This window comes from Marmota marmota, unplaced genomic scaffold, assembly GCF_001458135.2.
Source record: "Marmota marmota marmota unplaced genomic scaffold, marMar, whole genome shotgun sequence".
Lineage (NCBI taxonomy): Eukaryota > Metazoa > Chordata > Mammalia > Rodentia > Sciuridae > Marmota > Marmota marmota.
In genome coordinates, this window is record NW_026000185.1 from 14,580,191 (window position 1) to 14,602,013 (window position 21,823).

Sequence of the window (21,823 nt, forward strand, 5' to 3'; positions counted from 1 at the left end):
TTCCCAGTCCACACAGCTGGGTGTACTAAAGGTGGATCTGGAAAATAGGTCCAATAAGTGTCTGACAGCCGAGTAATGCTATTACTGTGGCAAGCATCATCATCGGAATCTTATTTCTCCCTAGGAGCCAAACCATTCATGAAGCATGTGTTGTCAGCTTCTTCAGGTCTTCCCACGAGATCAGCTTTTCCATGGGGTCTTGCTGGGTCATTTTCCTTCTTCAAAATCTCTTCCTTTGAGGGAAGGCTTCTCTGGGTCGACCTTCAGTTGTTTTAATTTGGTTTTATTTCCTCCATCTCTGATTGCACATTCAGGCAACCAAATAGAACAAAAAGCACCTTCTGGAAAAATACAAGCATGACCTCTGCCCCACATAATCACTGGATCTGGGCCTTTCCATTGACCAGTCTATAAGTCTTTCCACCAAACATGGCCTAAGGGGCCTGTTGTTGTGGAAGACATATGTCACTCAGCTGTAGTGTGACCTTATCACTAGGATAATGGCTTTCTATCTGATCAGGAAAATCAGCAAAAGCTATTTGCCACAAATTAGAAGCTTGAAAAAGCCAATTATTCTGTTGAACAGAAAATGGAATGATTATAATATCAGGTTCTGATCCAACTAGTTGTAAAACTCTTGTTCTGCCTTTTATTACTAATTGAGTCATGAAAAGGAATTAATGTCTTTTGGAGAGAGTGGGCTAAATGAATCCACTAAATGAATCCACTCAACAATTCCCAATATTTGCCATATAGCTCCTGTGAGGGCCATGAGCAGTTGGGAATATTAATAAATATACCAGCTCTTGAAAATTAATTCTAATATGCTGTGCATTCTTAATTGCAATTTCCACTTTTCTCAAAGCTGCTCTAGCCTGAGAAGAAGTTGGAGAAGGATCTCCTTGTAATATCTGGAATAAGGGACTTAAATCAGAAGTAGTTAACTTTAAGGATGGCCTTAGCCAATTAATATCTCCTAATAATTTTTGAAAATCATTAAGGGTATGTATCTTAACTTAACTCTTATCTGTAAGTTTTGAGGACTAATTGTACGTCCTTCAAATACATGGTCCAAATACTGAAAAGGAGGCATCTTTTGCATCTTTTGAGGCGCAATGCACAAACCCATTGCTGAAAGTGAAGTCTCTAATTAGGTAAAGATTTCTGAAAGTACTTTTGGATTAGCATGAGCTAATAATATGTCATCCATGAAATGAATAATATATGCATCAGGAAAATTATTTCTTACAGGTGTTATTGCTTGAGCCACAAATTTTTGACATAAAGTTGTACTATTACGCATTCCCTGAGGCAAAATCTTCCAGGAATATCTCTCAACTGGTTCTTTAAAATTAACTGCTGGGACACTGAAAGCAAATTTTTTGCAATCCTCAGGATGTAATTTTATTGAAAAGAAACAACCTTTCAGGTCTATTACCATTAAACTATAATCTGAAGGAATAGCTGTAGGAGAAGGAAGTTCAGACTGTAATGATCCTATAGGCTGAATTGCATGATTTATTGCCCTCAGATCCTGTAATAACCTCCAACTACCTGATTTTTTCTTAATAACAAAAATGGGGGTGTTCCAAGGGCTATATGACCAGCTTGAAGTTGTTCTCAACCAACATATGATTAAGTTTCTCCCTGAGATAGGCCACTGAGAAATCCATTTAGGCTCTTCTGTGAGCCAGGTAATTTTTTCTGCTGTCTTCTGGATTGGGGAGACACTCAGGGTCCCTAATAAAAATTTTGGTCTGAAGCATTTATTAATCTCTGTCAAGGAGACTGGTTTGTAAGCAGATATTCATCCTGCAAATTTCTTTCACTATCTCTAGGAAGAAACCCTTGATTAAATTTCTCAAATGACCTCATAGAATTTGCAGTTCTCAATAGTAATCCTAATTTGCTTAGTACATCCCTTTCCCATAAATTTACTGGTACAGAATCTAACACATATGGCTTAAAAACTCCACTATTTCCATCTTGGTCCTCCCAGTGAAGATATTGGGCACTCTGAGCAGGCTGTGAAATCTGTCCTATTCCTTCTAAATTGTCTGGTGCTATATGTAAAGGCCAGTTCTTAGGCCCGAATTTGTGAGAGAGGACTGATCTGTCCACACCGGTGACAGTCACTCCTTTGAATGTTTATGATTAATTTTGAGTTCCAGTAGGGGGCACTTCTGTTGCACTAATTGAGCCTAGTACACTCTGATAGTTTGGGAGAGGTTTTATCCGAATAATCGAAGGAATTACAGGGCAAAAGAATCAATTGAGCTACTGTATTCTCAGTAGAAACCTGGATGGCATAATCTGATTTTACAATAACTGTTATCTCACCCCCTAAAATAAGAATCCACAATTTCTGGTAGTACCTCGATCACCTGTTTTAAATTGCTACATCCCCAAATCAACCCTATATTTCCTGTAGGAAGCAGCCCAAAAACTCTGGTAGGAATTTGCTGCAGACCCATTTCAGGTGTTAAGTCAGTTACCATGGCTGGTCGCAGAAGGATTCTCTGGGCAGGTTGCACTGGTAAAAATGGTGGCTGGCCATGGCCAGCTATGATGACATCAGGCCCTTCGCCCTCCCTTCCGTTTCCCCTGTTTTTTTGGCCCGGAGAGGGGCCAACCAGAAGTTTTTTGACTCCCTATTAGGTGGAAGTGAAGGCCAAGATGGAGGTGGACTGACGCCATATTGGTCAATTTCCTCCACTGCCACCTGGCCTCTCGCCCTGTAATAGCGCTGATGTGAAGCAGGAAGAGCCCTGGCCTTATGGCGTGGGTTTTGCAGTCTAGTGTAAAATGACCATTTCTCCCACAATTAAAACATCGCTCGCGGGATTGGAATTTCAACTGGCTGCGGTTGAAATGCTTGTTTTAAGGCGGCTGCAAGGGTAAGACCTTGTAATTGAGTTGGACCAATATCTGAACACAAACAGATACATTCTAAAATTGTTTCTTTCTATGGGTTCTGAGAACATCCTGACAAAGTTTATTTGCATTTTCAAACACTAACTGCTTGACGATATATTCACAAGCACCTGGGTCTCCGATTGATCTGTTTGCCATCTGATACACATGGTCCACAAAGTCTGAGTAAAGCTTGTCTGTGCCCTATTTAATCTTAGTTAAAACTAATCTAGACTGGTCCCCCGGGATTAAATTTGTCACCATGCACACTTAGCACATGCGGTTATCTGATAATAGACTGCAAATCTGTAATTCAACTGTCTTTCCAAGTCTACAAATTCACCCCTTCCCAAAAGCATCTCCAAAGGGGTTTCAATATTTTGCCTTCAATTTCTTTCTGCTTGTTCTGAATAATAATCGGACCAATAGGACCTCCAAAGCAAAAAATCTCCATCTCTTGAACAAGATTGTGCGATGGCGATCCAGTCACTTGGAGGGAGTGGCTGATGACAAATTGTTTCTAGCAAGCTTTGCACAAATGGCTAATTAGGACCATATACATCACAAGCATTTTTTAACTCCCTGATAGTTTTAAATGAAATTACAGCATGGATGTGGACATGCTGGTCTTGGTCGTTAACCTGTTCAAAAACTGGGAAAAACTGAAATCCACTAACGTCTTCACCGGCCTCCTCAGCCTTCCTGAATCCACGTTGTAATGGTGTAAGGAAGGTCATTGCTAGCTCAGAGTACCTGTTAAAATTTGTCCTCATAACTGGAAGCGGCTGAATCTGAATAGCTGGAGCAGGTCCTGCTAGACATACTGTTAAAATTTCCTGGATTTCACTGTCTGACTCATCTCCCTTGGTCTGAGACCTATCCATGTGTCCTTCCTCGCCTCCATCTTGGCTTTGTTTCCCAAAGTCTCGAGGAGGAGGAGGACTCTCTACCTCTCTAAAAATTCTCTCTCCATTCTCCTCTCTCCAAGGGGCATTATCTCTCCCTCAGGAGGCTTCTTATCTATGGTTTTCCTCCCAACTTTCTTGGGAAAGATGTTTTTTCTAAGTGATTAATCTGGTCTCGTTTGGGTGGAGCTAACCTCCCAATCTTGGGTCTGGCTCCAAGGTCACCAGCCTGATGGGTAATTTGAATGGAATTTGATTCTGCTCTCAACCTAGGTAAAGGAAGAGAGATTCTTTTAGCTTCAGGCAGTTTTTCCATTTCTATGGATTTGATCGCTCTCTGAATTCCTTTCAATAGATCTTGGGGGGGGGGGTCATGGACTCTGGCCCAAGTTATCAAAAAGGCAAATTTCTAATACAGTCCAAACCATCAGAATATTATCAATAGTACTGTTTGGTAATTCAGCAGAAAGACAAGCTTTATGTAATTTTCTTCCTAATCTCTCCCAAGTATGTAAATCTGATAAATCTTGATCACAAAACCATGGACAAATTCACCAACCATCTTTAAGAACTGTGCTAGTTGAGTCCTTTTGACCTGTTTTCCCTTTTGATTAATTACTGTCTCCAAAATAGTTAAATACATGTCTTTATCTGTTGAAGCTGAATTTCCCATTACTAATCTTTAACATCCTTAGCTCCAAACTGTCTGCTACCTCTGTGACCCTACAAAATTGCCAGGATCCACTAAATTTATATATAGCAGATGCTTCTCCACTCAAACTAGGATTTAACCCGAGTGCCCCACGTTCAAGGGCGCCCAGCACAGACGGTGTGAACCATTTGGTCATGGGGGGAAATCCTCAGGGAGTTTAAATTAAAGACACAGACCATTTTACCTTTAAACCAGCTCTGGGATGGCTCCTCAAACCCTCAGCCTCAAACTCTCCAGGTGGGCAGCAAGGTTTTACTGAAGAGGCTAGCAAGACAGAGCAAGCACTAGGGAGATGGCTTTTATTGGGGAACAAAGAATTCGGGGGAAAATCCCATCTAATGAAGGTCAAGGGGGGAAGTGTTGCAAGGTCAGGTGCAATGATTAGACCTTTGGGGCAGTGGTGAGACACGTCTCCACAGGGACAAGCTCTGGAGCCCAAGAAGTGGGGGGAAGCTCTGCTACATTAAAAATGACTGAGTGCCTCACACCCAGCTGGGGAGGAAACTCAAGTCACGTGCAAGGATGGTCTCCCACAGCATATATACACAATGGAATTTTACTCAGCAATAAAAATGAATAAAATCATGGTATGTGCAGGTAAATGGATCGTGTTGGAGAAGATAATGCTGATTGAATTTAGCCAATCCCAATGAAACAAATGCCAAAAGTTTTCTCTGATATAAGGAGGCTGACTCATAGTGGGGTAGGAAGTGGGAGCATGGGAGGATTAGATGAATTCTAGATAGAGAAGAGGGGTGGGAGGGAAAGGGAGGGGGCGGGGGATTAGCAAGGACAGTGGAATGTGGTGGACATCATTATCCAAAGTACAATTGGGTGTCAACATACTTTATATACAACCAGAGATATGAAAAATTGTGCTGTATACGTGTAATAAGAATTGTAATGGGAAAAAAAGACTACGAAAGCTTAAGATGTAAAACCAAAAATAAAAAAGGAAGGCATCAAATTTAAAAAATCTTCTGCAAAGCAAAGGAAATGAGCAAGAAGAAGGGAAGTGTGAATCAAAACTACTTAGATTTCATCTCTAGGTAGAATGGCAATCATCAAGAATACAAATAGCAATAAATTCTGTTGCAGATATGAGCTAAAAATGTACTAACCCATTGGTTGTGGGGCTGCAAATTAGTACAACCACTTTGGAAATCAGTATGTGTATTTCTCAAAAGACTAGCAATGGAACCACCATATTACCTAGCTATACCACTCCTGGCTATTTACCTGAAAGAACTGAAATCAGCACATGTGTATTAATATTTATAGCAGTGAATTCATAATAACCATGTTATGGAACCAGACTAGGTGTCTGCCAACAGATGAATGGATAAAGAAAATGTGGTAAATATAAACATTCAGCATAAAGAAAAACAAAATTATGTCATTTGCAGAAAAATGGATGGAAATTGAGAGCATTATGTCAAGGAAAATAAGCCACACTCAGAAGGTCAAGGGTTACATGTTTTCTTTCATATGTGGAAGCTAGAGAGGGAAAAAAGAAAAGAGGTGTGTGGGTGGGTGGGTGTGGAATCTCATGAAAATCAATGGGAGATCAATAGAGAAAAGGGACTGGGATGGGAGGAGGAGAGAGAAAGAGGAAGTGCTGGTGAGTGATATTGGCCAAATTATATACATGTACATAATCTCATATATATAATCACGTATAACAATGCATCCCACCAATATGTACAACTACAACATGCCAATTTAAAAGAATTTAAAAAATTGAGCTATATCCTCAAAAAGTTTAAAAGCTGCTTACAAAACTAATTTTACCCTATTGAAAATTATACTTGTGAGAGTTGAGAAGTCAGTAGAAACTGCCTCTTCATTTATGGAATTTGGATATCTTGTGTCTTTCCCTTCTTCATATATCATTCTTCCTTTTTCTTTCCTTCACACCCTCCTTCCCTCCCTATCTACCTACTTTCCTTTACCCTTTTTGTTTCTATTATTACTTATGCATTACATAAATTTTATCTAGTATTTCTATTTTGGGGAAGCAAAATATCTTAGCTTAGATAACCCATGTGCTTGAAACCAGAAGATGCTTGCCTTTGCATCAGGTTATAAATATGGAGCAACCAATTCACTGGATTCTAGTAATAGACAGAGATGACAGCATCCATCACTTACCTTTAAGGTAAATGTCATATGTTTTTATTTATATGGAAAAGGAAAAAAATAATGAATAATTTTCATTTAATGTATACAAATATTGATATAACTACCAAATTCTAGCCATTTGATGCAATATGTTATGGAATCATTTTGTTTCTAACTTGCTTTACTCTGATTAAAATCTGATTTGAACACATCTTCATATCCTCCTTGGTCAACTCAGTCTATTGTTTTACTGTGAGGAGCTTATGCAAATATTTTTCATTTCACTATTGGCTTGACTATTTTTTCTTACTGATTTTAGGAGTTATTTACATGTTTATTTGTTGATTATAGGTATTGCATATCAGCTCTGTCTGTCTTACTTTTTACTTAGTGGTAGCTTTTGAAGAATAATGGTTCTTAACTTTAATAAAATCTAATATACCTCAATCTTTTTCTTTATATTTTTTGCTCTTTGTTTGCTGTTTAAAAAATTTTCCCTATTCCACAGTCATGAAAATATAGTCTCTATTATCTTGTGGGGGGGCTTTTTTGTTTTGGTTTTTATGTGCATATCTATGGTCTATTCTATTTTGGTTTTGTATCACATCCATTAAGTGGTCTGATATGTCAATGTTTAAGTAACAATGTTTTGAAATTTACAGTACCATTAGGATTTTGGTATTAATAGACATGTTACATTTATGTGAGTAATTTAGATTTTTTTCTTTCTACAGTTCGTGGCTTTTCTTCAGAAACATCTTTTGAAAATTATATTAGGACTGAAAATAATTCTAATCCTGTGATGGCTGCTATCATATTTGATCATGACTTCAAAAGCAGTGATGAGAACTTGCCACTTAAGGTGAGAAAGTTTATCTAAAAACTGATAATTATACTTTTAGATTTTAGAGAATTGGTGAGAAAAACTATAACTTGTTTAGGATCTTAACTGCTAATTCATAATAGAGCACACATTTGAATCTAGTTCTAACTTTTTAAAAATACAAGATTTTAAGCATTGCATTATTCTGCTGAGAGTCTATATCTGCCACTCTGTGGTCTTATATCAATGGAATATGGAATGATAGGAACATTAACTAGTCAGGATATTAACTTTGAAAACCTAGTTGGCCTGGCAGATGCTTCTAGTTCTTCAAATGGTGGGCAAGAAAATAAGAATATGCCCAGGTCAAAAATATTCAAAGCAAAAGCAGACATATAAGTACTAGCAGAGATTCCAACCTGATAAACTTGCTTCTTTTTCATTAATTAGAATTACTTCTAAATCTTTAATAATAGCTGTTAGGCTCTGTCAGGTTGCATTGGAATTAGTACATACATAGATGCTATGGGTTATGAATCTCCCTTAAAGAGGATAGAAAAGGACAATGGTAACTTGGTAGTTTACCAGATCCTTTTTTTCATTAATTAATTAATTTCTACAGAAATGGAGTACAACTTTCCATTTCTTTGGTTATAAATGGCGTAGAGTCACACCATTCATGCAATCATATCCATACATAGGATAATAATATCTGTCTCATTTCACTATCTTTCTCACCCCTACACTCCCTTCCCTTCCCTCTCCCCTCTGCCCAATCCAGAGTTCCTCCATTCTTCCTTTGTGCATGCCCCCTCCCCCCATTATGGATCAGCATCCACTTATCAGAGAACACATATAGCCTTTGTGTTTTTGGGATTGGCTTACTTCACTTAGCATGATATTCTCTAACTTTATCCATTTGCCTGCAATGCCATAATTTTATTCTTCTTTAAGGCTGAGTAATATTCCCTTGTGTATATATACTGCAGTCTCCATTCCTCTAGGTTGATCCCACATTTCAGCTGTTGTGAATTGAGCTGCTATAAACATTGAGATGGCTATATCACTGTTGTCTGCTGATTTTAAGTCATTTGGGTATGGATTGAGAAGCGGGATAGCTAGGTCAAGTCATGGTTCCATTCCAAGTTTTCTAAGGAATCTCCATACTGCTTTCCCCAAAGAGTTGAAGCATTTTTCAATCCCACCAGAAATGAATGATTGTACCTTTTTACCCACATTCTTGCCAGCACTTATTGTTATTTGTATTCTTGATAATTGCTATTCTGACTGGAGTGAGATGAAATCTTAGAGTAGTTTTGATTTGCATTTCTCTAATTGCTAGATATGTTGCACATTTTTTCATATATTTGTTGATCAATTCTATATCTTCTTCTGTGAAGTGTTTGCTCAGTTCATTAACCCATTTATTGATAGGGTTATTCATTTTTTTATGTGTGTTAAGTTTTTTGAGTTCTTTATATATCCTGGAGATTAGTACTCTATCTGATGTGTATGTGTTAAAGATTTTCTCCCATTCTGTAGGCTCTCTCTTCACGTTATTGATTGTTTCCTTTGCTAAGAAGAAGCTTTTGACTTTGAATACACCCCATTTATTGATTCCTGATTTTATTTCTTGTGCTTTAGGAGTTTTGTTAGGAAGTCAGGTACTAAGCTGATATGATGAGGATTTAGGCCTGCTTTTTCTTCTGTTAGGCACAGAGTCCTCCTCTAATTCCTTGGTCCTTGATCCACTTTGGGTTGAGTTTTTTGCAGGGTGAGAGACAGGGGTTTAATTCCATTTTGCTGCATATGAATTTCCACTTTTCCCAGCACCATTTGTTGAAGGGACTATCTTTTCTCCAATGTATGTCTTTGGTACTTTTGTCTATGAGATAACTGTATCTATGTGAGTTTGTCTCTGTGTCCTTCATTCTGTACCATTGGTCTGCCAGTCTATTTTGGTGCCAATACCATGCCATTTTTGTTACTATTGCTCTGTAGTATGGTTTAAGGTCTGATATTGTGATGCTTCCTGCTTTAATCTTCTTTTTTATTGATTTTTTAAAAAAATAAATGATAGTGGAACTTATTACAATTCTTATTACACATATACAGCACAATTTTTCATATTTCTGGTTGTATAGAAAGTATGTTGACACCAATTTGTGTCTTCATACATGTACTTTGGATAATAATGTCCATCACATTCTGCCACCCTTGCTAACCCCTTCCCCCTCCCTTTTCCTCCCACCCCTCTGCCCTATCTAGAATTCATCTATTCCTCCCATGCTCACTCCCCCTACCCCACTATGAATCAGTCTCCTTATATCAGAGAAAATATTTGGCATTTGTTTTTTGGGGGGATGGGCTAACTTCACTTAGCATTATCTTCACCACCATCCATTTACCTGCAAATGCCATAATTTTATTCTCTTTTATTGATGAGTAAAATTCGATTGTGTATATATGCCACATTTTTTATCCATTCATCTACTGAAGGGCATCCAGGTTGGCTCCACAGTTTTGCTATTGTGAATTGTGCTGCTATAAACATTGATGTGGCTGTGTCCCTGTAGTGTGCCGTTTTTTTTCCTCCAGTGTATGCTTTTGAAACCTTTGCCAAGAATCAGATGACTGTATCTTGTGGATCTGTATTATGGATACGTGTTATGGATATGATAGTTAAGACTATCATAACCTAATCATTCTCCTCTAAACCTTCTTGCATTGTCTCATACCAGAAGCTCATGTGTGAGACAATGCAAGAAGGTTCAGAGGAGAATGATTAGGTTATGATAGTCTTAACCCAGTCTGTGAATTAATCTCCTGTTGGGATTAACTGAGTGGTAACCAAAGCCTGGGGTGTGGTGGAGGAGGTAGGGCATTGGGGCATCGAGGGATACATATTTGTATCTGTCAAGTGGAGACCCCTCTCTCTCTCTGATTTCTGATCATCATGGGAGCTGCTTCCCGCCACCTCACTCTCTGCCATGATATCCTGCCTCACCTAAAGCCTGAGGAATGCAGCCTGCTGTCTATGGATTGAGACCTCTGAAACTGTGAACTGCTAAATAAACTCTTCCTCCTCTACAATTGTGCTGGTCGGGTCTTTCAGTCACAGCAGCAAGAAAGCTAAAACAGCCTGTTTCTATATCTTCTGTTCCCTTGATCTTTGTGTCTGTTTTTGTGGCAATACCAGGCAGTTTTTGTTACTGTACCTCCGTAGTGTAATTCAAAGTTAGGTATTGTGATGCCTCCTACATTCGGTATTTTTGGCTTAAAATTCTTTGGTCACTTTGGGTCTTATTCCAAGTGAATTTTGGGATTTTTTTCCTAGTTCTGTGAAAAATGTCATTGGCATTTTGATGTGTATTGCACTGAATCTGTATATTGCTTCTGATAGTATGACCATTTTGGTGATATAAATTCTGTCTATTCATGAACATGGGAGGTCTTTTTATGTTCTAAGATCTTTGGTTTCAGCATTTTATAGTTTTTATTGTAAGGTCTTTCACGTCCTTGGTTCAATTTATTCACAGGCTTTCTTTCTTTTAATATTTCGAGACTATTGTGAGTGGGATTGTTTTCCTGAGTTCTTTCTCAGAAGATTCATTATTAATGTTTAGGAAAGCTATTGATTTTTAATGTTGATTTTATAACCTGTTACTTTGCTGAATTTGTTTATTAGCTCTAGCAGTCTTCTAAGATCTCCAAACAGTAATAATTTCACTTCTTCCTTTCTTTTTACTTATTGTTCTGGATAGAATTTCTAGTACTATAATGAATAGGAGTGAGGAGAGTGGGCCTCCTTGTCTTGTTTTAGATTTTAAAGGAAATGCTTTCAGCTTCCCCCCATTCACTATGAAGTTGGTTTTGGGATTGTTGTATATAGACTTTATTATGTCGAGGTAAGTTTTTTCTATCCTTAGTTTCTTCATGAATGGGTGCCAGATTTTGTCCAAGGTTTTCTCGCATCTTTTGAGATGACCAGGTGATCTTTAATTCTGTTTGTGTGGTGAATTACATTTATTGGTTTGCATATGTTAAACCATCCTTGCAATCCTGGAATTCAACCAACTTGGTCATGATGTAAAGTCTTCTTACTATGCTTTTGTATATGTTTTTTTTTTTTGGTATTTTATTAAGGAATTTTGTTCATAAGGGATATTGGTTTTAGTTTTCTTTCCTGTGTATCTGGTTTTGGTATTAGTGTGATACTGGTTTTATAGAATGAATTTAGAAGTGTTCCACCCCTTTCAGTTTCATGGAATAATTTGAGGACCATTGCATTGTTTAACTGAAACTCCATGAAGCTGGGCTTTTGTTGTTGTTAGTGGTGATGGTGTTGGAAGACTTTTTATAACTGTTTTTATCTCATTGTTAGTTATTGGTATGTTTAAATTTTCTGTGTATCTCAATTCATTTTGGCAGGTCATAGATATCTAGAAATGTTTCCTTTTTTCCTAGGTTTTCCAATTTATTGGAGTATTTGTTTTTGAAATAGTCCCTGATGATCCTCTGGATTTCTATGATGTATATGGTAATTTCTCCTTTTTCATCTCTTATTTTATTAAGTTGGGTCTTCTCTCTTGTCCTTTTGGTTAGTTGGTGAAGGGTTTTATTTATCTTGTTTATTTTTTCAGAGAACCAACTCGCTGTTTCTTTGTTGTTGTTTCTTTTAAATTTGCTATCTCATTAATTTTGGTTCTGATCTTAATCATTCCTTATTGTTGACTTCTAACAGTTTAGCCCTATGATGTCTTAGACAGCACCTTCTTGGTTTGAGTTTGTTATCTTTTGAATTTCCTTTGGGTGTCTGTATTGCTCCAACAATAGAGAATGTTTTCAGTAATTACTTTGTTAGGTATGTTTTCCTATGGCTTTTCCTGTCTTCTCTCCTTCTTCAATAAATGTAAACATTTCTTCACTCAATGATATACTAAAGTATTACAAGCTTTTTCTTTCTTCCTTTCATTTTAAAATCTGATTGGGTTATTGCAAAAGACCTGTCTTCCAGTCCAAAAATTCTTCTGCCTGATCTGTCTGGTCTGTTGTTGAAACTCTCAATGGTAACTTTTTACTCCCAGGATTATTCAGGTCCATGGTTTTTGTTTGATTCTGTTTTTGATATCTCTGTTAAATTTTGCATTCCAATAATGAGTTATTTTCCTGATTTCTTTGAATTGTCTGTCTTATTCTTTTGTATTAGTTTCTTGATATCATTATTTTGAATATTTTTGGCATTTCATATATTTTATTTTCTTTGCAGTCTGTTTTTGGATAATTTTTGTGTTCCTTTAGAGGTGTCATATTACCTTTTTCATATTTTTTGTGTATCAAAATTGATATTTGCACATGTGGTGGGATAGTTGCTTATACCAATTTTAAAGATTCACTTTCATAGTGGAAGTCTTTCTCCTGGAAATAGAATGTAGGATGTTGGTTTCATAGAGCAAATGTTCTCAGGTAGGCCCAGTAGTGTCATTTCCATTCAGTTTCTTCAGCTAATCAATGCTAGCAATGCTTGTGAGTGCCTCAACTGCATAGGCTACAGAGGTGTCACATCACTAGCTGTGACTCACTAGGGGCGGGTTATCGTAGTATTTTCCCCAGAAGTTCCTGAAACTGGTCTCAGGTCCTAGGTTGGCTCTAGGATTCTCCCATGGCACAAACTTCAGGTGTCTGTGGTGTCAAGAGGGGCTTTCAGCTTACCTTTTCCCTGTTATGAGAAATACCTCCTGGTTCTAAGTTGATCCCTCTAGGGAGGTGAGAGGGAAGATGCAAGGTCCTTTGTTCCATTGTTCACAAGGCAACTGCCGGTCTTTGTGCTCCACAGTGTTCTTCATCAGACCCCTCTGCACTTCTGTCTCTCCCTCAGTTGAATACTAATTGTTTATTCTATGTTTTAGTCATTTTTTGTGTGTGAGCAGAAGTATTTCTACTCAGAAGTCTTGCTCTTGTCATTCATTGTCTTTAATGCATTTTTTTTTTTACTCAGTTCTGTGTACCATCGATGATTCCAGATTATTCTTATGTTTTGGGATTTTCAACAAAGTGTTCTTGTTTGTTTGGAATAGTGAAGCCTGGGACTTTCCTTTCTAACATCTTTCTTTTTTTTTCTCCTAGAAGATTTATTATTTTGCTTTTCATATTTAGATCTACAATATACATAATTTTTTTTGTGTGTATAATTTGAAAGAAGATCAAGTTTCTGGTTGCTTCTGTGTCAATACAAGTTTATCCCAGCACCATTTATTGCAAAGGTTATTCATTCTCAGGGCCACCTGCCTTGGGTTCCTTGGGCTGCTGGGACAAAGCACTACAAACTGGATGGCCTAAAACAACACAAACGAATTTCCTCATGGTTCTGGATGCTGGAGGTGTGAAATCTGCTCTGGGCTGGGCTGGGCTTTCTGTGAAGGCTCTCGGGGACAATCCTCTCTAACATCTTTCTGATATCACCCTAAGTAGACTTTTTGATGTTCATTAACTAGGCAGACCAATTGCGGGTCTAGAACAGTATTCACAAGGATGACCAAGCCCCACTGTTGACTTTGAAACTCAGATGCCAATGTCATGAAGGTGAAAGGGGACAGATAAAAGTTTAGATAATTTCAATTTTTGGCTGTTTTTTTGATTTACTGTTTGTCCCATGTCACAGTGATAGTGTTGTTTCTCTTCATTTAGAATCCTAAATTGTTCATTCTGTCCTCAAAACACAATTTAAAAATTTGTGTTTTACTTTCCTTCATAAGTTTACTTTTCAATGTTCATTGTTTTAAAATGTTTGTTTTTTTATGGTTCACTTTAGGTAAAATATCATCTGCGTTTTAGTAAGTACTATTCAACTTCAGAAGATACAATACCTGAGAGTGATAAAAGGACGAAATGGGACACAGCTCTTCTTTTTCCAAGTACCCCTCCTGAATTTCATAGAAACCCCATGGAAGATGATGGGGGAGAGCCTGGTAAGCAGATCCTTAAGCATATTTATATTGTTATTTTATTGCATGAAGGCAGGTACTACACATTTTAGATGTGAAAAAGTTGTTTATTCATTGTGGCCGTATTTTTTTCATTTTAATTTATATTGTAAAACAAACATATGAAATCTTATACTTATGAAAAATGTCTATATTGCTTTAAATTGTTTCCTGAAGTTTTTATATCTGTACATTTAAATAGTTTTAGTTGGTAAATTTCTGGTCTGCTGATCTGATAGATATATTTTCACATACCAACATGTCCTGCATACTTATGTTGATGATTTTTTGATTAATCACACAAAGGTAATTTTAATTTTTCTAAATTACCTTGAAGAAAAAAAAAAGAACACCAGTAAGAACTAATGCTCCTAATTTTCTTTAGGAAATTATTCAACAGAAGACAAGAACTATGTTCAATTTACCATTACCATTAAAATTTGAAAATAGTGAAAATCATCTGTGATAAGCACATGGTTACAGTTTGACAGACTTTGATGTAGTTATTAGAAGAATTACTTTCAGCTCTGATTAATATAGAGCTATAAATACAGTTATGGCTTTGGAAAATAAATATGAAAATATATAAAGATTTGGGTAGTTGTGAACTCAGGAAGGTGGGATTATGTGGTACTTTGTCATTTTATCAAAAACATTAAGAATATTTTTCTAATCAAGAGTCTAAAAAGGAATCTAGTATCTTATAATTAATATGCTGCATCCCAAAGATATTCTGTGGGAACAATGGTAGGAAATGTCATGGTCTTAGAAGAGAGAGAGAAAGTTGATCTTATAAAAATATTTATATGCAACATTATTTTTGAAGAGAGATTTTACTTAAAATGTTGTCTACAAAATAAGAAAGAAGATAGACAAATTACAAATATTGAATGACTTTGTATATCAAATTAATATTTAAGTTTGGCGTGATGAGACACTCTTTTGTAAGTAGTACTGTAATGTGATCAGGAGTCAGTTGACCTGTTCTCCCTTAAATTCTGTTATTTGGGATCATTAAGATCTTAATCTTATTTTCTTCAGATAACCCAAAGTGTTCTGGAAGGTGATCTCATATGTCTGTCTGCACCAAAATTCTGTAATGCTAGTTATTAGGACTTTTACCAGTGTCTTAATCTGTTTTGTATGGCTCTAACAAAATACCTGAGCTTGGTTATGTTTTATTTTCTTAGTATTCTGGTTGTTGGAGTGTTTAAATATCATGGCACCAACATCTGAAGCATTGAAACATCAGAGAAATGGAAAGGAAATAGCCATATGCAGAAAGGGCATGTACATGATCAAAGAAGCAACAGAGCAGGGAGGTGCCAGGCTTACTCTGCAGCAGCTCACTCTGTAGGAACTAATCCACTTGTGCTCATTCCATGAGACCAGTATTAATCCCTACTGATGGCAGTTATGGCCCAATCACCTCTCACTAAGCCTCCACCTCTGAATATTTGCACCACTTCTGTGTCACCACACTGGGGCCAAGCTTCCAGGACATAAACCTTGGGAGACAAACTACATCCAAACCATAGCTGTCTGTTAGATCAATTGAGAAAGGTAGTAGGTGAGAAGATTAAAACAGATTATTTTGGTGAATTTTAAGGGTGAGGACACATTTTGTGTGTTTGATAAGCATATTTAAAATGATGTCTACCCTCTTAAATTTAATTATTCCTTTGCTGCACAGAAGGTTTGGAGTTTGATGTAGTCCTGTTGGTCAAGTTTTTAGTTTCTCTTGCTGTTACAGTTATAAAATCATTACCAAATCCTGTATCATAAAGCTTTTCCCATATGTTTTCTTCTAAGAGATTTTTCATTTTGTGTCTTATATTTAGGTTTTTCATTCCTTTTCATCTGGTTTTTGTATATCATAAGTAGGAAGCCAGTTACATTTTTCTGGATATCTAGTTTTTCCCAGTACCAATTATTAATAAGAGACTGTCTTTTCCCTGTTGTTTGGTTTGGAGACCCTGATGAATATCACTTCACCACGGATGAAGCCTGTTCATTCATCTGTCGTTATGCCAGTGGCGTACTCTTTTGGTTATAGCTTTGTAATATGTTTTGAAATGGAGAAATGTGAGAACTCTAGATTTATTCTTTCTTCTTGTTTGTTTTTGTTATTCAGGATTCTTTGGGATTCCATTTAGATTTTAGGATGTTATTTTCTCTTGGAGAGGTGCATACTGAGGATTGAACTCAGGGGCACTCAAATCACTATGTTTTGTATTTTATTTAGAGACAGGGTCTCACTGAGTTGCTTAGTGCTTCATTTTTGCTGAGGCTGGCTTTGAACTTGCAATCCTCCTGCCTCAGCCGCCTGAGCTGCTGGGATTACAGGTGTGTGCCACTGAGCCAGGCTTAGAATGTTATTTTCTATTTCTAGGAAACATACAACTGTGATTTTGCTAGTGATTACATTGAATCTATAGGTTTCCTTGGGTAAGTATGGACCCTTAAATAATATTAAGAATTTCATGAATATGGGATTCAAATGACTTGTGTCTTTTAAATTTTATTTTGGTAACATTTTATAGTTTCCAGTGTACAAGTTATTCATCATCATGGTTAAATTTATTCCTAAGTACTTTATTCTTTTTGATGCTATTGTAAATTGAATTGTATCATTTTTTTCTGAGTTTCCTTTCTATTTCATATATTCAGTGTATAGAAGTGTCTTAGTCAATTCCAGGCTGCTATAACTAAATACCACAGACTATACAACTCAAAATAATAAAAATTTATTTCTCACAAGTCTGGTTGGTTAGGAAATCCAAGACCAAGGTGTACCCTCTGATTAGACCTCAGGAAAGGGCTTTCTCTGTGCTTCCACAATGACAACTCACTGCATCTTCTGGAGGAGATGAAAGCTATGTCTCCATGTGGTGTGAAGGGAAAAGGGCAAAAAGATTATGGTATTCCCTTCAAAATCTTTTATAAGAGCACTACTTCTCTTCATGAGAATGGAATATTCATGACTTAATCATTTCCTATAAAGCCCCACCTTTCAAAACTATCTCACTGAGTATTATTTCAAACATACAAGTTTTTGGAGGGACATATACATTGAAAACTATAGCAAGAGTTCTGTCTAATATTTGCTGTACTTCTCATTTAGTTTGATAAAATCACATAAAACAACTGTTCCATTTTTACGTAATATTTTAGATTGGGGAAGGTAGTAATACAGTTTCATGGTGTTTATTATATGTGGATCCCAAATCACAGTATATGTTCATGAAATTGTTTTGTTTTCTGAGTTAAAAGCTTTGAGTTACCTGACTTGTTTTCTTAGCTTATACAGCTTTTTCTTAGTATCCAAACTTGACAATCTTTGTTTTCTCATTTAGGATACTTCAGAGAAGGGTTCCTTACTGTGCAACATTCCTTAGATAAGGCCATCATGATATATCATGGTGGTGAAGCTGCAAAACAGATATTTGAGAATACTGAAATTTACGTTAAGAGATTTCCATACCCTGAATATTATCATGATGGGTTTATGTGGCAATTCATAATTATATTTCCTTGGACAGCTTTATTTACATTCTCTCAAGTTATACTTATTGTTGTTGGGACCATTATGATGGAAAAGGAAACGAGATTAAAGGTAACTTCATTTTCTTTGTAAAATTTTGGGCCTTTGTTACAGATGTGTGTTGGGGGGAGGGTTGGATTATTGATGTGTACTTGGCAATGGTAAATGGATATGGTGCAGTAGCAATATGCATATATGGACTTGCTAGAGTGTGCGTGATGTTACTTATCAATTTTTGATGTTTTGCTTTTATGTCGATTCTCCATTTGACTTGTAGTTTTATTGACTGTATGACATTTGAAAAGAATGCTAGGAACAGAGGTCAAATATTAAATGCTCTGAATCATCTTTGAAATAAAATGAGCAATGAAGAAATAATCATAAGAGTTTTAGAATTAGATAAATTGATACACTTCACTTCCAACATTCTATGATCCTGTGATTCTTTAGTATCTAAACCTTAACAATCTGTGTTTTATCATTTAGGATTTTAAAAGATTATTTTTTTTACCAGGTTTTATCCTTCAAATCTCCTTTGAGATGACATTCAATATTAAGTCAAATCAAAGCCATATTGTGAAGAATAGTGGCTCTGAAGTCAGAGAGAAAGCCATTTATTTGTCAATCTATTCATCAGTTTATTCAGCATTTATTAATTACCTCTTTTGTTTCAGGAGATCTGACAGATCTTAAGTTTAAATCCTGTTCTCACCAGTTGTTAACTTTGTGAGCATAGTCTCTTTCCTTAGATGTAAATTGAGGATAGTAGTAACTAATTTTTATGGTTATTAGGAGATTTAAATGAGATATTTTTACGTTTCTAGATCTGTAGAAAGCATTCAACAAATGGTAGTTTAAAAAGAGAAAAAATTCCTACCTTCAAAGGTATGAATTCCTACTTGTAAAAACCTTTCTTAAGATATCAGTAATCATATGATTTATATGATATGATTTATTTAGTGATTTTATGATATGATAATTACCTATGCAGGTGGAAAACATTATTCTTTTTGTGTGTGTGATACTGGGGATGGAATATAGGGCTTTCTGCATGACAGGCAAGTGCTATACTGCTGAGCTTCACCCCCAGCCAATGAAAGTCATTCTGGAAGTGCAGAAGGATTGTTGCTTTTTCTGTACAGTGAAGGATAATGGAATTCACCAGGCAGATAGGAACAGGGCATGGTCTTTGAAACAGGGTAATGTGTTCCTATTATTGTTGCCTCCAGAAAGGGGTATGGAGGATGGCTTAGAGTCTGGACAAGCATACTTTTCTTTTCTTGGGGTGGAGGTACTAGGGATTGAACTCAGGGCACTCAACCACTGAGCCACATCCCCAGCCCTATTTTGTATTTTGTTTAGAAACAGGATCTCACTGAGTTGCCTAGTGTCTTGCCGTTGCTGAGGCTGGCTTTGAACTCACGATCCTCCTGCCTCAGCCTCCTGAACTGCTTGGATTATAGGCATGCGTCACCGTGCCCTTAATGACTACCAGACTTCTATGGAAAACAAAGATGGTAATATTTTAGGTTTTGTGGGCCACATGCATCTATTCTGTGTTTTTTTTTTCAGTTAAAAAAACATTTTTAACTCTCAGTACACACAAAGATGGCCTGTGGCCTAGTTTGATGCATAGGCCATAATTTGATGATGAAGTTTGGCTGTGAATCCTGAAGATGAGGACCCAATTACAAGGTGATCATTACAGACCAGAGGAGAAGCAGAGAGGGCTTGATTGAAGGTGGTTTAGGATATTGGAACCAAGAGGGAAGGTTGCAAGAAATGCTGAGGCGGAGGAAATCAGGGGAAGTGAATGTATACACCATTAACTTCCAACTTTTGGAATTTTGCACATATTTCTTTCAAGGACTTGTCTACATATAAAGTTTTTTTCTAAGGTGGTTTGGGGAATACTTGTCAAATTATATTCATTTGAAGAAATGGCACTGTGTTTACTGAGGAGACAATGATGCTTACGTTCAATAAGACAAATGTCAATAGAGATAAAGCCATTGTTCTGGGCAGTGGTTTGTACCTCTTCCCCTGTTTCTTGGTTGCACAAATGAAATTATCCTTAAATCTTCCAGGCTTGAAACCTCAGTTTTATCTATGCAGTATCTTATTTAAGAATCCAACCATTTCCTACCTTTATAATTTTGGGGTAGGTTTATTAAGTTCTCTATACTTCATCTGTAAAATGGAGATGAAGATATTCCTACCATGAAGACCAGTTGTGATGATTAGTAAGATACTACTTGTTAGCACGGGATATTGGCTGTAGCACCAGTGTTAGTTATTTCTCTATTTTCTGAGTCCCTTCTGTGCAGCATATGTGAGGTGTTGAATTCTGCTTCTTTCTGCTCTCTCATGATTTATCTGCTTCTTTCCTTCTGCTTGTGGTAATGCCATCTTCTGGTTCAAGCTCTTGTTATTTTTTTTTACCATCTATCTATTTTAGAAGACTCTCATTTTTAAAAAAATTTTTATTTGTTTTAACTAGTTACACATGACAGTAAAATGACCTTGACATATCATAGATTTGAATCAGATGGGATATAATTTCTCATTTTTCTGAGTATACAGGTTGCAGAATCACATTGGTCATGCAGTCACATATATACACACAGTAATAATGATGTCATTTCATTCTATTGTCCTTTCTATCCCCCCCTCCTCCCCTCCCCTCCCATCACTTCTCTCTACCCAATCTAAGGTGATGCTATTCTTTTTTTTCTTACATCTTCATACATGTATTCTGTATAAAGATGAGGGTCTCCTTCCACCTTCCATGCAATTCCCCTTTTTCCTCCCTTTCCTTCCCACCTCTCGTCCCTATCTAGAGGTAATCTTCTTCCCATGCTCTTCCTCCCTACCCCATTTTGAGTCACCCCACTTTTATCAGAGAAGACATTCAGCATTTGTTTTTCTGGGATTGGCTCACTTCACTTAGCATAATCTGCTCTAATGCCATCCATTTCCCTGCAAAAGCCATGATCTTGTTATTTTTTACTGCTGAGTAATATTCCATTGTGTATATATGCCACATTTTTTTATCCATTCATCTACTGAAGGGCCTATAGGTTGGCTCCACAGTTTAGCTATTGTGAATTGTGCTGCTGTAAACATTGTTGTGGCTGTGTCCCTGTAGTATGCTGTTTTTAGGTCCTTTGCGTATAGACCAAGAAGAGGAATAGCTGGTCAAATGGTGGCCATTCCAAGCTTTCCAAGGAATATCCATACTGCTTTCCAAATTGGCTGTACCAATTTGCAGTCCCACCAGCAATGTATGAGTGTACCTTTTTCCCCGCATCCTCGCCAGCACTTGTTGTTTGACTTCATAATGGCTGCCATTCTTACTGGAGTAAGATGGTATCTTAGAGTAGTTTTAATTTGTATTTCTCTGATTGCTAGAGATGATAAGCATTTTTTCGTGTATTTGTTGATTGATTGTATATCATCTTCTGAGAAGTGTCTGTTCAGGTCCTTGGCCCATTTGTTGATTGGGTTATTTGTTTTTTTGGTGTTTAGCTTTTTGAGTTCTTTGTATACTCTTTGTAGAGCTCTATCTGATGTGCGAGGGGTAAAAATTTGTTCCCATGATGTAGGCTCCCTATTCACCTCACATATAGTTTCTCTTGCTGAGAAAAAACTTTTTAGTTTGAATTTATCCCATTTGTTGATTCTTGGTTTGATTCTTTTGCTATAGGTGTCTTATTAAGGAAATTGTGGCCTAACCCCACATGATGAAGATTAGGGCCTACTTTTTCTTCTATTAGACGCAGAGTCTCTGGTTTGATTCCTAGATCCTTGATTCATTTTGAG

At 36.8% G+C, this 21,823-nt stretch overlaps 1 protein-coding gene across 1 annotated transcript in view; it reads left to right on the top strand.

Moving 5' to 3' along the window:
• Positions 1-21,823, top strand: part of LOC107146539 (phospholipid-transporting ATPase ABCA3-like) — a 134,165-nt gene that overhangs the window by 21,340 nt on the left and 91,002 nt on the right. Inside the window, exons 4-6 of the mRNA XM_015490637.2 lie at positions 7,386-7,513; positions 14,286-14,442; positions 17,814-18,073. Of these exons, the coding sequence (XP_015346123.1) occupies positions 7,386-7,513; positions 14,286-14,442; positions 17,814-18,073 (545 nt within the window). The remainder of the gene's footprint in view (positions 1-7,385; positions 7,514-14,285; positions 14,443-17,813; positions 18,074-21,823) is intronic.